The 15,076-nt window shown below is 34.2% G+C and overlaps 3 protein-coding genes across 4 annotated transcripts; 1 reads left to right on the forward strand and 2 right to left on the reverse strand.

The window, feature by feature from the left end:
• Window positions 1-167: 167 nt before the first annotated feature.
• Window positions 168-3,331, forward strand: LOC120269160 (protein yippee-like). The gene is made up of 5 exons (XM_039276481.1): window positions 168-452; window positions 974-1,017; window positions 2,666-2,774; window positions 2,891-2,946; window positions 3,094-3,331. The coding sequence occupies exons 1-5, from the start codon at window positions 357-359 to the stop codon at window positions 3,176-3,178; spliced, it is 390 nt and encodes a 129-aa protein (XP_039132415.1). The 5' UTR covers window positions 168-356; the 3' UTR covers window positions 3,179-3,331.
• A 563-nt stretch (window positions 3,332-3,894) lies between these two features.
• Window positions 3,895-7,977, reverse strand: LOC120269032 (arginyl-tRNA--protein transferase 2-like). Of its 2 annotated transcripts, none has more exons than XM_039276323.1 (6): window positions 7,782-7,977; window positions 7,336-7,374; window positions 6,761-6,911; window positions 5,519-6,685; window positions 4,476-4,809; window positions 3,895-4,219 (listed from the first exon to the last, which is right to left on the reverse strand). In XM_039276323.1, exons 1-6 carry the CDS (start codon window positions 7,918-7,920, stop codon window positions 4,094-4,096), a joined length of 1,956 nt encoding a protein of 651 aa, XP_039132257.1. In that variant the 5' UTR covers window positions 7,921-7,977; the 3' UTR covers window positions 3,895-4,093. The 2 variants fall into 2 exon arrangements, with proteins under 2 accessions (XP_039132257.1, XP_039132258.1); XM_039276324.1 differs by having other exon boundaries at window positions 4,081-4,219; window positions 4,604-4,809.
• A 916-nt stretch (window positions 7,978-8,893) lies between these two features.
• On the reverse strand, window positions 8,894-13,327 carry LOC120269515 (ASC1-like protein 3). Its single transcript, XM_039276853.1, has 6 exons — window positions 12,934-13,327; window positions 11,323-11,531; window positions 10,075-10,230; window positions 9,444-9,629; window positions 9,178-9,356; window positions 8,894-9,042 (listed from the first exon to the last, which is right to left on the reverse strand). Exons 1-6 carry the CDS (start codon window positions 13,048-13,050, stop codon window positions 9,023-9,025), a joined length of 867 nt encoding a protein of 288 aa, XP_039132787.1. The 5' UTR covers window positions 13,051-13,327; the 3' UTR covers window positions 8,894-9,022.
• Between the last annotated feature and the right edge of the window lie 1,749 nt (window positions 13,328-15,076).

A 15,076-nucleotide genomic window follows, 5' to 3' on the forward strand; every position in this document is an offset into this window, starting at 1 on the left:
TTTTTTTTAAAAAAAAAAAGGTAAACGTAACTCTATGGAGAGGGCGAGAGCGAGAGCGAGAGAGAGAGAGATGTATCAAAATAAAACAGGGCAAATTTATTTAAAAAATAAATAAATAAAAATGGATTTCGTGCGGTGCGGTGTGTAATAAAGAGAATAAAAGAAAGAAAGAGAGAGAAAAGGTTGCTTTGTTGTCGCGGTTCCCCAAACCCTGAGAAAGTCTCGAGAGTGAAGAAAGGAACTGCTGCTGGTCATCTCCTCTCGAAGATCTCCCTCTCTAATCTCATATTACATAGCTTTTGGATCGGAGGAGATCAAGAGAGCAGCAAGATCAAAATCGAGATCGTGAGAGGAAGATGGGGAGGCTCTTTCTCGTGAATCTGGAGGGCAAGATGTATAGCTGCAAGCACTGCTCCACCCATCTCGCTCTACCTGAAGACATCATTTCTAGGGTATTACACTCCTTTCTCTCTCTTTTATCTACTTGTAGATCTCATCATTATCATTCTCAGTAATCTCATACCATTTCGATCTCTCAAATCTTTGGCCCCTTTCCCCTTTAAGATTTCAAAAAAATGTTTTTTTTTTAAAAAAAAAAATTTATAAAAATTATGATCATTGACCTTCTTGTTGCCGTCATATACATCATAATTTTTGTTGCATAATCTCTGTAAGTTAGCCATTCGGTGAACTGGATTTTTGATGTATTCGCCCGATGTTTACTATGAATCAAGATTCGCATCATCAATTGTCCTTTGTTTTATGTCACTGAATTCACACCTGCATTATTCATTTACATTTGTGGTTTCTTGTTTGTAAAATTTTTGTGATCATGCAATTCCAACTTACAAATACCTTACCATATGCTCTCTGTTTAAAGAAAACACTCTGGTGGAATTCTTGATACATATTAAATTTGTTTGGGGTATAATTATATTAACCATTTTTGCCTTCTTTTTGTTCTTGTATCCAGTCCTTCCATTGCAAGCATGGGAAGGCTTATCTCTTCAATAAGGTGTAAGTTACTTGATCCTTTTTGCTGTCTCTATGGTTTGTTTCCCACAATGTTCTTCCATTTTGTTTGATTTCCATTTTCTTAGCTGCAATTTAGGGGTAAAAAGATTTGCAGGTGTTCTAGTTTCTTCATTTTGAGTTTAAAGTCCAAGAGTGGAAATTTAGTGACATACACAATGTGTATATTAGCTCATGCATGTTTAGATGTGATCACCATGCAGCGGTAGGTTATTATTATATCACGGTATGCACATTTTTCAAGTTACTAAGTTTATGTGATTTATGGTCGACAAATTAGATCAGTCAATATTTCCTTCTGTAGAATGCTAACTGTGTTGCGTCAATAATTTGTAGTGTTTCAAATGTTTGAAAAATCACTGAAACACCTGTCTGTTAACCTGAGTGAAGTGTCACTTATGTGTGTTTTGGTGCTTATAAAAAATTTCCCTTTTTTTGTTGGAATTCTAATGTGATGAAACAAATTTGTCTTTGCTCAACAAGCAAACTCTCATCTTGTTTGTTGCATCGTAGTTATCTGTATTGGAGCTTTGAACCAAAAATTTTGGGTTAAGTTGAGATACTAAAGAAGGATGGAGGAACTATTGTGAGCTCATGACATGCTGTTCAACAACATACAATGTGAATGATCTCATCATTTCTTTTGAAGGGGAAGATGTAGAATTTTATAAATAAAGAGGTCATGAGTGAGGCTTTAAGGAGTGAGGATGAATATCAGAAAAACTATCAGGCTTAGTGCTAGCTCCATTCAGGTTTATTATAGATGTTTGCATGAAGTAGTTATACAGTGTGTAGATGAGTAAAATTTTGAACGCCAATTACTTGTTTTATGATTAGTTAAAATACTTTGATCACTATCTATTGAAACAAAAGAGCGGTATAAAATGCTGAACTGATTCTTTTGGGGGTCAAAACTCACTTCGGCTACAGCACTATTGAAGAAAGTGATTTAATATTGAATAAGATGGGGTAGATGTTTTTAGAGATTGATTTTTTAAGTGATAAATCTAGTTTTTGCTTCGATCTATTATGGGTGTCAAGAGCAAAGTCTGCATCTCATCTTGTGTTTGCTTATTTAGGAAAGGTGCGAGATAAAATTATCTAAGGAAGTGATGTGCTGTGATCTGCGATAAAAGCACGTTAGAAATCATTTAGGTTAATCAATGTCATCATTGTCATGTATGGACTGGTAGCTTTTACTAGTACGAATATGAACTAAGAGAGAAAGTAAATAATAAATGCTGCTTGGGTTTTGTGTGGTCATATTGTGATTTTGAAAATGAAGCGCTAGTTGTGCTCAATTGTTGTTAGATGTGCTATACTTTACAGGTCTTATTGTATGATGCCTAAATGATATCATAGCGTCTGGAGCTGTGGTTAATAATCCTTGGCTGATTGTACAGGGAAATCACCACGAGCCTATCGCAGTTTGTATGTTGGTCTGTGATTTACTTGTTAAGAAATAATCTGTCATTTATATGTTATTGTTATTTTCACTGAATATAATTGATCATAATCTTCAACAAATTGTGTGTTGGTATGCCATTTACTTGTTAAGAAAAAAATCTTTAATTTACATGTTATTGTTATTTTTCACTGAACATAATTGATCATAATCTTCAACAAATTGTAGCGTGAACGTGACAGTTGGAGCAAAAGAGGACAGGATGATGATGACCGGGTTGCACACTGTTGTTGACATATTCTGTGTTGGGTGTGGATCCATTCTTGGATGGAAATATGTGAGACTATGTGCATCATTTTTGTTGTTGTTGTTGTCGTCGTCGTCGCCGTCCTGCTGTTCTTGTATTTATTCATGTTCATGGGAGCTATATGTTAATCTAATGCTACTTTGCAGGAGGCTGCTCATGAGAAGAACCAGAAATACAAGGAAGGAAAATTCATTCTCGAGAGGTAGGTGCTAAGAAAATTTTCTCCATTTCATTCGGATGAGATGAGCCAACCAAATATTAAATGTTAAGAGTTTAGGTTCCTCACAATTTATTTATTCCCCTTACAACATGGTCTTATCTAAAATATATTGCACTTATGTTGGAGCAGGTTTAAGGTGGCTGGTCCAAATGGGAACTATTACTGGACGAGCACTGATGCTCATGTGGCTGGAAGTGATCCTGATGATGCTTAATTTCATTTAGGATGTTGCATAGTTGTACATTCTCTTTTCTGTTTGTTGGCTGCGCTTTGACTGTCAGAAATACTCTGTGACCAATTGCTCAGCACATAATTGGCAGAGACATTGACTAGGTTAAATAAAGCGCTATCATGCTTTCTTCATCAAGTAGCAAATATGAATCATTTTAGATCACTTATATTTTACCATGAGGTAATGCGATTGAACACATATCATTGATATGCTGCAGGTTTGCTCATGGTGTATCAGACTTTCGCAGTTGTTAGGAGTCTATTATTTCGCCTACCACATAATCAAATATAATAATGCTCAATGCTTAGCGCTATCAAGCGGGCATGCACACCAGTGTAACCGCACAATATTTATATTTAATTTTTTAAAATGAGTAATTAATTAAAAAGGGTCTCTATTATAAACTTAAAAATATTATCATAAATTTTGTATCGATAGGGGCGATTAAGAAACTTTCCAGTTAATATTTTATCAAATCCCTTCTTTCACCTCTTATCTTAGAAGTACCATCCTGTCACTGGTTGCAAACCAGCTATCTTAAAATCATATATATATATATATATATATATATATATATATATATTCCCGTTAACTCGCACCTGGTTCCTGGATGAACAACACGGAAAAATCTTTGATTCAACATAACAAATGGTAGCCTCACAGTATGGCCACAGATATAGTGCTGAATGCATGGAATAAATATTACGAGTTTAGGCTCCATTGTCAATAAAAAAATATATAAGTAAAACAAAAGTCATATTTTAGGTAATGGCAGAATGATGGATGAGATATCAAGCCTTCCAATTACAGTACAAAACATCAATACTGTGACTTAAGCCCCCGAATATGAAGAAAATTGGTTTTGATCAATGGATTACAGCACCAAGTCATTCAAAATCAACCAAGAGTATAAACCACATAGTTTGCTAGCTTCTCGCCAACTACCTTCACATATCTGTGCAACTGCCTTTCCAATAAATTTAGGTGCATCTTGTCAATAGGCCCAACCACATGCTCAAGTTCCTAAAATGAATGAAACGAAAATTTATTAGACGAAATCAAGCATGGAATTGGACAGCGAAAACTAACACCACCAATGCATATTTTGACTTGATTGATTATCCATAAATAAAATACAGGGATAAGATCATAATAATTGGCCAATGTATACTCAGCCAAGGTAGCTAGACTACTCAAAAGAAAATATTGACTGCAAGTCGGCATATCTAAGGATGGGCATTCATAACTAGCTGACAGAAAACAACCAAGATAAACACACCTTGTATTTGATACGCAAGCCATTAACATCTATCATGATGTTGCTAAGATCAACAGGTCCTAAATCATCAGAGGCTAATGTAGTGCCAGTTTCTACAACTAACTCAGCTTCTGTCCCGACAGTAATACCTTCAAAACCAGGCTCATTGTCATCCGAATCATCCTCTTCACTAGAGGCTTCATTCAGGTCATCATCTTCAGAACGCAACTCTGATAGTGAGGACAAACCATCGGTGAATTTATTGGTGAAACCATCTGACTGGGCTGTAAAATCTGATAGGATAACATATGGCTTTTCATCGAGTAAAGGCCTTGCAATATGAAAAGGCACCCACCTGCAGATTTATGAAAGGCATATTGAATTTCAGCATCCAATAAAAATCTCCAAACAGATGAAGCTCTGTTTGCTACCACTGGATCAATTGTTAACTTGAGGAAGAACATGTAAGTACAATCTGAGATTGACACAAGACAAATAACTACTTGGTACTCCCTCCGTTCCTTTTTATCTGTCGTGAATAACCAAATCTCACGTACCAAGAAAGTTGGTTATTTCACAAAATTTAATAAAAAATTAGTTATCTTTCCAAAATTACCTCTAATTTTTATCTTCACATTTCTCTCTCATATTAAATTCCAAGAAGAGAATTAAAATTAAGTGTTAGGGTAATTTTGAAAAAAAATAATAATAAATACTTCTTGATGTTTAAAAATGACAGATAAAAAAGAACATGGGTTTATGACAGATAAAAAAGAACGGAGGGCGTAAATTCTAAAATATATCCAACAACCGCAAGTTAAATCTACAAGCAAAAGTGCATAGGATGTACTATTTTCTAACAGAAAAAAACTCGAACCTATGCCTTAACAGGTCACACGATGTCTGACAGTTTCCTACTTCTAGCTCTCCTACTGTTATTAGTTATTGTCCCCAGTTTCAGCTTTATATTGAACATCATCATCCAAGCTATTCATGCCATTGTGCTCAGGTTGAATTTTAAATTAAGGACACACTTTCAATTGTGAAGATGCGTGAAGACTTACTTGTAACGTAGAGGACAGAGAAGTTCAGAAGGGTGGTATGCTGCTTTGTATCTCATTTTGCTGCAAGAGTGAATATAGTAGCCAAGATAGTAATACTGAAGGCGAGGACAATGGATTCCAGCCTCCTTAACCCAATTTATCTCCTGCAGAGCAGAATATTTTCCAAGTGATAAAAAGGATAATTCAGGGTCCCAAAACAAATACTTGCTTGACAGACATCTTGGAAGTATATCCACTACACCAACAGCGACTAGTTTCCCATCAATCAGATACTGCTGATGGAAAGAACCAAACCCGCAATGTGGAACAGTTTCGTTACCACTACTTGGTGGAACAAATACCAGAGGAGTATCAACCAAAAACCTTCTGTATGAGCTTTCTGAAACTTTCTCTGGCTTGTCATTATGCACTTTGATTTGGTATCTCTTGTACAATGCAAATTCCTCTGGGTCAAAACTAGACCGCTTCATTCGAATTTCTAATCTCCGCCTTTTATGATGTTGACCAATACCTCCTCCAGACACGCAGCCGCGTTTGGGATTCACTCTCTTTCCATCAGAATGTGCACATGCCTCACTGGAGAGAAAATCTGTGCCTGGCAGTTTGGTGGTGGAGTAGAAATTAAGATGCCCACTGCAAGCTTTTATTGACAAGCCATGTATATCTCCTTGCCCATTAATAAAAACTGCTAGTTTGTCTGCAACACTATTGGGTGAGAAGTTTAGAAGGTTTCCATGTTGGCTCGCACTGCTCCTTGACAATCCTGACTGGCCGTCATCCTCTGTCAACAGTGAGCGCCTTAATGCTGCAGCAACCTGAAAAGAGATGTTGGAAGTATACAACAGATCCTCTGATACATTTGATATCTTCCTCTTAGCTTGAGAAGTAACCCTTTTCACAATAGCTTTAGGGGCATGGATTATAGGAAACTCAGCCAGTAAAGCAGGTGTACTCAAAGCATCATCAATTTTCTTTTCTAAATAATGGAGATAAGGGTCTGCAGAACTAATTTTGTCAGATGAAGAAGAAGAAGACGAAGATTCACTGACTGGTGCATTGGGAACTGTGGTTGGAGATGCATCATCATGCATACATCGACTTTTTGAAGAATCCTGTGTAAGTTTTACTTGCTCAGGTTTCTTCACATCAAGTGTACCATCTAAAAACCTGTGTACAGACTATGACTTGATGGAGGAGTATCAGAAGCATGTGTTACAAGAAAGGGAAGTGTAGTAAAAATACCTCTGCATTTTTTTCTGCACACGGACTTGCTCTTTCGAAGGACTGAAATCTTCAACCTTCAATCGAATGGTATAGGAAGGACAGCAGGTCCTTTCCATCTCCGGTTTGTATAGAAAACAACCAGATCTCCTCCAACCCCGATCGAGAAGCTCTGCAAGCAGGTGTGCCATTCAGTTCAATATGAAAATGCAGAGGATGACGCTTCTTCTTTAAGAAAATAACTTTAGAAATTAATTTCTGCCGTGTGATGTGTGTAAATGTGATGGTATTTGATTTCAAAACAAATATTTTGCTAGAGAAAAAGGCAAGAGAAAGGAGAATACTAAAGCAACAGTTGTTATTGTTAAATAAGTGGCACTTGAATTCTTTTGGTGAAATAAACAACACCTCAACCTTGTAAATTATCTTCCCAGTTCATGATGGCCTTTCTTATGACTTCCAATTACTTGTGTAAAAGAACATGAAAACTTCTTGATTTAGATGAAAACACAAACATTTTTCTTTTAATCTTTGGAAGCGTTTGCCAAATAAATTGATATGCAAGTCATGCAAAGAAATGTGTGTATATTGTATACCTTGGTAGTTATCGACCGTGATGCTGTACGCCCATAGACCTGAAGGTTGATCAGAAATAAAAACAATTCGTCAAAACAAGGAAACAAGAGGCAAGAAATCACTTATAACCTAAATCTCCATTTGATTGAGAAACAAAATATTTCGGATGTCTGAATTACTAGGAGTGAACAAGCAATTCATTCATTCATAGCGAACTGAAGTGCTCTAATAGCAATATCGGAGGATCTCCAAAGAATACGTTTCATAAGCAAGGCAAAACATGAGAAAATCAATACTAGAGTAAAGCTGAATCCGCCAAAAATCGTAAAAAAGAGAAATTGGGGTCTGGGCAAGCACTAATATAAGGAAAAGGGGATTAGATGATCGGGATCGGAGTCCAGGGGATCTTAGGGATCATTCCAAGGGGAAAAAGAGAAACAGAGAGAGAGGCAATGGTTCTTCAAACCGTGAGAGATGCAGGAATGACTGGTGGATCTACAGTATCCGCAGGAGCTCCTCCGGCGACCGTGGTCGACGACCACCGTCTCTCCTCCCTCCGCCACTCCGCCGCCGCCGCTGCTGCTGCTGCTTGCCCCATCCCCCATAACTCCTCCCACAGCAAGACCACAACTTTCTCAGTTCCTATATTCCAAAGTTCATATCGAACAACCAAGGTCATCTCTCAATAAATAACTCTTGATAGATAAATAAATAAATAAATAAATAACCAAATAAATAATTTTAAAAAAATTATACACACACACACATATATATATATATATTCCCAAAGAATTGAGTAGTAGAAGTTGAACTGATTTTTCACTGTTATTTAATTAACATTAACTGCTATCTTTCGGCCGAATATTTTTCATTCTTTTAGTAATATATATATATATTCCTCATTCTCGTTAAAAAGTAATCCGGTTTGATCATATAAATTGAGCGAAAAAATTTTGTGTTAGCATAAAATTTTTTAACTTCATCATGTTTGCCTTCATATAACACACACATCTTATGAAAAATAAAAAAATTTTAAAAAAGCTTAGTTGTACTTTTGTTTTTTTCCTTAATTTTTAATAGAAGTGGTTTTATCCATCTTTTTCAAAATTAAAAATATCTTATTTTATATTTATAAATTTTTTCACATATTTTCTTCATCTTCTTCTTATATTTATAAATTTTCTCAAATATCTTCCTATTATTGTTATAATTGTCGTTATTGTTGTAGTCATTTTAATAACAAAAATTAGTGCAAGAAAAAAAAAAGTTCATCGTGTGCGCAAGGTTGTGAATGCTAGGTACTACGGTCAAGAATCAAGATGGATTAAAGAAAGACTGTATACAAGAGAAATCAAAGGCTGCAGGTCATAAATACCCAGAAATGTAAAAGCACTTGCTAGTTGGTTGTAATTTTGGGTGAAAGAAGCCAAAGAGTAAAAAAAAACTAAAAATGAACAGCATATGATCATCAGTCTGACGGCACGGGCTTCCTAAACCATGATCAACCATGAAAGATATCTTCGGATCTCTCGGTGTGGCTTGTGAGGTCATCTTTAACATTGTTTGTGCAGCAAAATCGTAGACTCGTAAAATTTCTAAAACCACTTTCCATGTCTGTTAGTAATATCAAGTTATTGCAAAAATGGAAGCGCAGATGTGCAGACAAAGACTTCATTCTCCAACGCCATAATTATGAGTAGTGCTGGATCAATCATCACCTTCAGAATCTGTATGCAAAGCATGATGCAGCAGTTACTAAAGCAGTTACAAGAACAAGGATAGCTTCTCAAGCATGCACATTTCTACATGATTTTTAGTTGCAGAAAAGGCAAGAATATATATATAAAAGGCAATTGAATTACCTGATCGAATATCCTCTCCCACCTGTCCTTTGTTACTCAACTGCCTCTTGATCATTGAGCAGATCAAAACCCACCAGTAAATGTGAAATATGAGCAGGCTTAGAAGCATTGTATTGACACCATAGTACAAAGTTCTTGGGAAACCCTCAGGTGACTTCAAGTACTGAAAAGAATGATAGCTGAAAAGCACAATGAAGACAACTATAAGCAAATAAATTTAGAAGAATGATTCACCAAGATAAGCAGTATCTAATCAAACCTTCTACCTTGATGTCTTGATTATCCAGAATGGGAAGAATATTAACCGCAATAACAACCATGAAATAGCAAAAAGCCCAAAGCAAACACTAGCTGCTAACTCCTTCTCTGAGTATTTGAACACTTTGGCAGTTTCCATGAAGACATCACTCGCATCGTGCAATGCAAGGATCACAGATCCAATTCGGAAAAAACTGCATCACTTAATATATTAGTTGTTTTTCTCACTACACGGAAATAATTCTCATACTGACAGACAACCGGCCAATACATTGCTAGCAGACTTACTGATGATTATGACAGATGTATCAATATTTTTGTCACTACTAGCACAGAACAGTTATGAATTTTTAAATGTGTGAAAAAGAAGTGTCAGACTCAACTATAAGCTTCACCATGAGAATGTTCTCTTGGTTTGTTTCTATGTAATAATGAGCAGTTTTATGAAAGTTCTGCTAAAATGATATCAGACTAGAGTTTATGCTAGCATGGCCAGTGCTGAAACTAATGTTTCTAGAATCAATTGCTCTGCACTCCAAAACAAAAAAAAAAAAAATATATATATATATATATATTGAAAACATGCACACACAGAGAGCAAAGGAAAGGAAGGAAAAGCACAGGTCTGTAGACCATTACCTGGTCAAGAAAGAGTACCCAATCAAGAGAGAGGTTATAATATGATGAGACATCATGATGCCAAAATCTTTCCTTCGAGTTTCCCATATAAGTAGAGCCCCAATGCTATAGAGATAAAATCCACACTGACACATGTAGAAAAGCTTCACGGAAACCCTAGAAAAGGAATAAGAGTAGAATGCAGAAGTTAGAGCAAGTAAATAACTTCAAAACAATGAATCAAACATAAAAATGAATTTTCAACTAAAAATGGAGCCACTAAATCCAGATTCTAGCAGATATGTCTTAGAAACCACAACATCAAAGGAAGCAAAAGAAGCTAACTTAAATTGCATATCCTGTCTAAACATTAATTTCTTTGACGATTTAAATATGGATCATCATAACCAGATTATCACTATAGATTCAAAACACCAAGAGATATTTTTTTATCAAATGTTTGATAGAATATTTACCACAAATTAGATTAAACAATATATTAAAAAAAAATGTAGCAAGAGAATTATGATGTACAGGGAATAGGTTACGTTTGCAATCACTTCTTGGAAATACATGTACATATATATTTTAACTTGCTGAAGGTATCAGAAAAATATGTAAAAGAACTGGCTGAAGGTATCAGAAAAATATGTGTTCTTTAATGGCCATTAGGTGTTCTTCAGAAGAATTGCTAATGTGGTAATTTTAACTTGCCTCATCTTGGTGAGAAATGTATTGTATCAGGCATGAAATTCAAAGGATCTTAATACACAATATCTGGGTATACAAATTTTCACTTGAGAATTTAAAAATATATCACACACATAAATATGAATCATTAGGGAGACAGCTAAGCACCAAATGATGCTTATGAAGCTATCTGGCCAAGTAAATGGGCAGACCATTAGTGATAGAATTTGATGTTTGGGCAAGATTAATAAATAATAAAATCTACAAAACAAATGAACAATGAGGGAGGAATTTTTGGAGCATAATGTCAAATTGATATTGCTAGAAGAGTTTCCAGGATTTTGATCACAAGCCAGAATATTTTTCCAATCCCGTCTGCCAATATTATTTACTTAGAAAAATATAGATCTAGAAAAATAAAATAAAACCCTGCTTTTAACTAATTTAATGTTGCAATTTTTTTTAACCCATACATCCTTGACAAACTGATAAATTACCAAAATTGCATGCATAATTCAGTTGCCTGTAAAGAAGCCCAAACAATCAAAAGATTCCAAATCAACATTCTCTGATACTCACTTCAGTTCTTGATTTGGCCAACCATCAAGGTATGCCTTTGTATTCAGTGGCGAAGGCCCCTCTTTCATAATGGAAAAAACCCATAATTGGACAGAAATATAATACGTCAACTTCCATAGCGACTCACAACACTTAATAATCTTTGCCCGTTTTGCTTCATCAATCTTTGCAGGAATAAATCTGCCACAAACAAATTGAACAGACAGCGGCTGGGGAAAAACAAATAAATATCCTTAAGAAAATGGGTAAAAGAGAACTGATAAACAAAGTGAGATTAGAGCCTGTGTCAAAACCAGTGGTAAAATTGCTTCTCCATAAAGAACAAACTAACATCAGATGCAATATTGACCAAAAAACTTGAAAATCCTATATGAGAATTCTTGTGGAAAAATTAAAGGCATGGTTATTGGAAGTATATCATCTACAAGAAACATTACCCATAAGGCATGGGATAATAGTATCTGTTAAGATACCAATAATGGTAAAAAAAAAAAAATGGTAGTGGTGAGAGTATTATATACAGTTTGCAAAAATAAAATTAAATCCCTTTGGGCCAGGGCTGCAGTTTGGGGTAATTGTCATGAGGATGTGCTAAAAAATATTATCAATTAAAAAAAGGTATGGCCAACTGCATTTTTAAAGCTTCATGTCCATTCCTGCAACAAAGAGCTTTTGCAATCAAGAAAAAAGGAAAGGAAACATGGGGTGTTTGTGTGATGAATATAAGTGTTTGGAAATAACAAAGAAGCCTCATATCCCAGCCTTTCAGGAACTAAAATAACATATCTAGCTTGTCAAAAAATATAAGGAAGAAATACAATGAAATTGCCATTAGGAGAGATAATTTGGAATGTGTTAACATGATGATCCATGGTCAGACCATTGCAGAATATTCTAGGAATCAAGTAGCATGCCCAAGAAATCAGGAACTACAATTATAGTACATGACATGAAAAATATAAGAAGCACCACCAATATGACTGCATGTTCTAGAAGATTTCCATCTTCTTTTGCCAGTATAACTAAGATAAACAAGGACTCTCCAAATGTGATATTGGCCAAAGATCATAATCAAGATGTATGCTTGAAATAAGGATAAATAAAATAAAATTAAAAAAACACGTTATTAAGTTAGCTTGAAAATGAGGATTCTCTAAATCTTGTCTTTCATCAAACCCAGGAATGTCTTGCTTAATTTCATGCTCAATGTCATCTAGAAGTGCAGGATATAAAGAGAAATAAGAATAAAATTAAAAAGAGACAACTTTATAGAGATACATTCTCTTTGATTTTGTTCTCTTCTTCTCTTTACATAAAAATCTTTTCTGATCTAAATCCCAAAGAGACCATTTTTTTTTAGCACCATCTTTAGTCCAACCACTTCACCACTTGGAAAAACAAAGATTTGGATCCGGCATGCCAACAATGCGAATCAAAATTTCAGTCAATTCAACACTGTTTCATTAAGCAACAAAATATGACGCTAACTACGAAACAAAACCAAAATAAAATAAAATAAAATAAAAGGCAGACGCTGGAAGACAGAAAACACTTGAAGATCCAGAGACTTGGATGTGGAGTTGAGATTATTTAAAGGAAAGGCAAACATACCTGGTAAATAAAGGTGTCAAGGATGAACCGAGCGCAGAATAAAACAAGGGCGAAGAAGACAGCAATCAAGAAATCGGCAGTCTCTGGGCGACTGCCCTCAGCCAAGATGGAGCCCATGGGAGCAGATTCACGAAAGGGAAATAGAGAAAAATAAATAAATAAATAAATAAATAGAGAGATAAAAAGGAACAATCAATTAGAAATCCAGAAACAGCGACGGCGTAGGATCATCACAAGATCCTATTCTGGTTGGCATTCTCAGGAGGATAAAGAGAAAACGAAGACCATGGTCCACGGTTTACGAATTTTGGTTGGAGCGGAGAGAGATGAGGAGACCGTGAGAGGAGTGTTTGGTTTCTAAGAAGAGAGAGAGAGAGGGGGGTGTTGATGTTAATTGTTAAACTAGGGGGGAATAATTGAAATATTGGGAATATTGGTAGCAAAAGCACGTGGTTTAGGGCTTTTATTATTATATATAAATTTATGGATCGTCGATTTGCGGTATAAAATATTTTTTTAAAAACATAGCATTAGTAGTAGTAGTCCCGACAGTGCTTGGTTGGATCACTTGAAATGATCCGCGTGGTTCGAAACTAGAATCGCCAACGTGGCTTCTTTCCTTCTTTCTTAATCGACTGAACCAACCAGCCAATCATTCCCACCATGACCAAATGACTTTCATCTTACTTATTAACACTGGTTCGAAGTTTAACAGATTTATTTTTTTATATGGTTTTTAGTAATGCCGATTGCTTATACTCAAATATCTCTCTTCTTTTTAAAAAAAAATTTGTAGACAATTGCAAGCCATTGAACCTCCACACTTTTAATGAGATGATGTAAATGTTATAATGTTATATACTAAATTATTTGTTTTATCGAATTGTTTAATAATATGTGATTTTGAATTCATTAACATTAGTGTGGAGGTTCATTAATAATATGGAATGAATTCATTAAAACACATATTATTAATGAATTCAAAATCACATATTATTAAACAATTCATTAATAACACTATAATTGTAATATAAAAATGGTTGATTTTTTTTTCCTTATATTGATAATGTATATCCTTTTTCATTATAAAGAAAAAATAGTATTCTAGTTCTATTTATTTTATTAGTTATTATTATTTTATACTATTTGATTAACAATTTATTTCTATTAATATTTTTTTAAAAACAAGTAAAATGAAATAAAATAAATGAGTTTTTAAACAAAACATGCCACATAATAAACAAACCTTAAATTGTGTGGTTTGATTCAATCAAAATCAACTATTCTTTCAATTAAGAACTTTTTTATAAATCAGTTAATAACCCAAATTTGAATCAAATAATTCAATATATTCCATATTAATATTAATAGAAGTGCATTTATGTTATTGTTTCACAAATATGATTGTTTTGACATTTCTAATAATATCAATCATCATTATTATCTTTGTATTTTTAATTTCCAAGGTATTACTTCCAATTAGAAAAGGATTGGAGGAACTCTTTAGTTTTAAATTGGGAATGTTTTGTTATGAATCCACTATAACTCTCTAGTTTTTATTGTATTTTTATTGAAATATTGTTTTACCATGAATAATAAGTATATTTATATTTATAAAAGCTTTCATTTTCTTGCTTATCCGTATGTTCAGAAAAATAAATTTTTGTTTTTTTTAAAATATAGATAATTATATATAATTAAATATGTATGAAAAAACGGGAGTAATGTTGTTGTTAAAAAAAGTTACCAAATAAATTATTTAACCCATTGGTCATTCTAGTGGTTTGGAACTTTGGAGGAAAGATGGTCTCGATCAAAGGAGTCAACAAACTCATTTAATAAACTTAATTGATAAAAATAGTTTTTTTTTTAATAATATTACACAATTAGTCACCATTCTACAATAAAGGAGTTGGTATTGTTATTTAATTTTCAAATCAAAGCGCACTAAATATTAACATCATTTATAAAAATTATATATATATATATATATATAGCTAAAATAACAAAAGTCCCTTTCGAGTTTCGACTATAAACAATCCAACACTATCTAGTGCAGTGAAAAAGAGACAGCGAGTCAAATTCTTTTTGTGTAGCACTATAGAAATGTTATAAAACACTAAATCATGTTATTTTTTATGTC

This window comes from Dioscorea cayenensis, chromosome 9 (genome assembly GCF_009730915.1).
Source record: "Dioscorea cayenensis subsp. rotundata cultivar TDr96_F1 chromosome 9, TDr96_F1_v2_PseudoChromosome.rev07_lg8_w22 25.fasta, whole genome shotgun sequence".
In the NCBI taxonomy this organism is placed as follows: Eukaryota; Viridiplantae; Streptophyta; class Magnoliopsida; order Dioscoreales; family Dioscoreaceae; genus Dioscorea; species Dioscorea cayenensis.

What these genes read in the sequence shown, in the direction of transcription:
- LOC120269032 (XM_039276323.1), bottom strand. Translation starts at nt 7,920, where the DNA reads ATGGGGGATGGGGCAAGCAGCAGCAGCAGCGGCGGCGGCGGAGTGGCG. An exon ending in GTGCAGAAAAAAATGCAGAG is followed by an intron (nt 6,686 to 6,760) that starts GTATTTTTACTA and finishes GTCTGTACACAG; the next exon opens with GTTTTTAGATGGTACACTTG. An exon ending in CTCTGTCCTCTACGTTACAA is followed by an intron (nt 4,810 to 5,518) that starts GTAAGTCTTCAC and finishes ATAAATCTGCAG; the next exon opens with GTGGGTGCCTTTTCATATTG.
- LOC120269515 (XM_039276853.1), bottom strand. Translation starts at nt 13,050, where the DNA reads ATGGGCTCCATCTTGGCTGAGGGCAGTCGCCCAGAGACTGCCGATTTC. An exon ending in GGGTACTCTTTCTTGACCAG is followed by an intron (nt 9,630 to 10,074) that starts GTAATGGTCTAC and finishes TAAGTGATGCAG; the next exon opens with TTTTTTCCGAATTGGATCTG. An exon ending in TGGATAATCAAGACATCAAG is followed by an intron (nt 9,357 to 9,443) that starts GTAGAAGGTTTG and finishes TGTGCTTTTCAG; the next exon opens with CTATCATTCTTTTCAGTACT.
- LOC120269160 (XM_039276481.1), top strand. Translation starts at nt 357, where the DNA reads ATGGGGAGGCTCTTTCTCGTGAATCTGGAGGGCAAGATGTATAGCTGC. An exon ending in GCTTATCTCTTCAATAAGGT is followed by an intron (nt 1,018 to 2,665) that starts GTAAGTTACTTG and finishes AACAAATTGTAG; the next exon opens with CGTGAACGTGACAGTTGGAG. An exon ending in GGAAAATTCATTCTCGAGAG is followed by an intron (nt 2,947 to 3,093) that starts GTAGGTGCTAAG and finishes ATGTTGGAGCAG; the next exon opens with GTTTAAGGTGGCTGGTCCAA.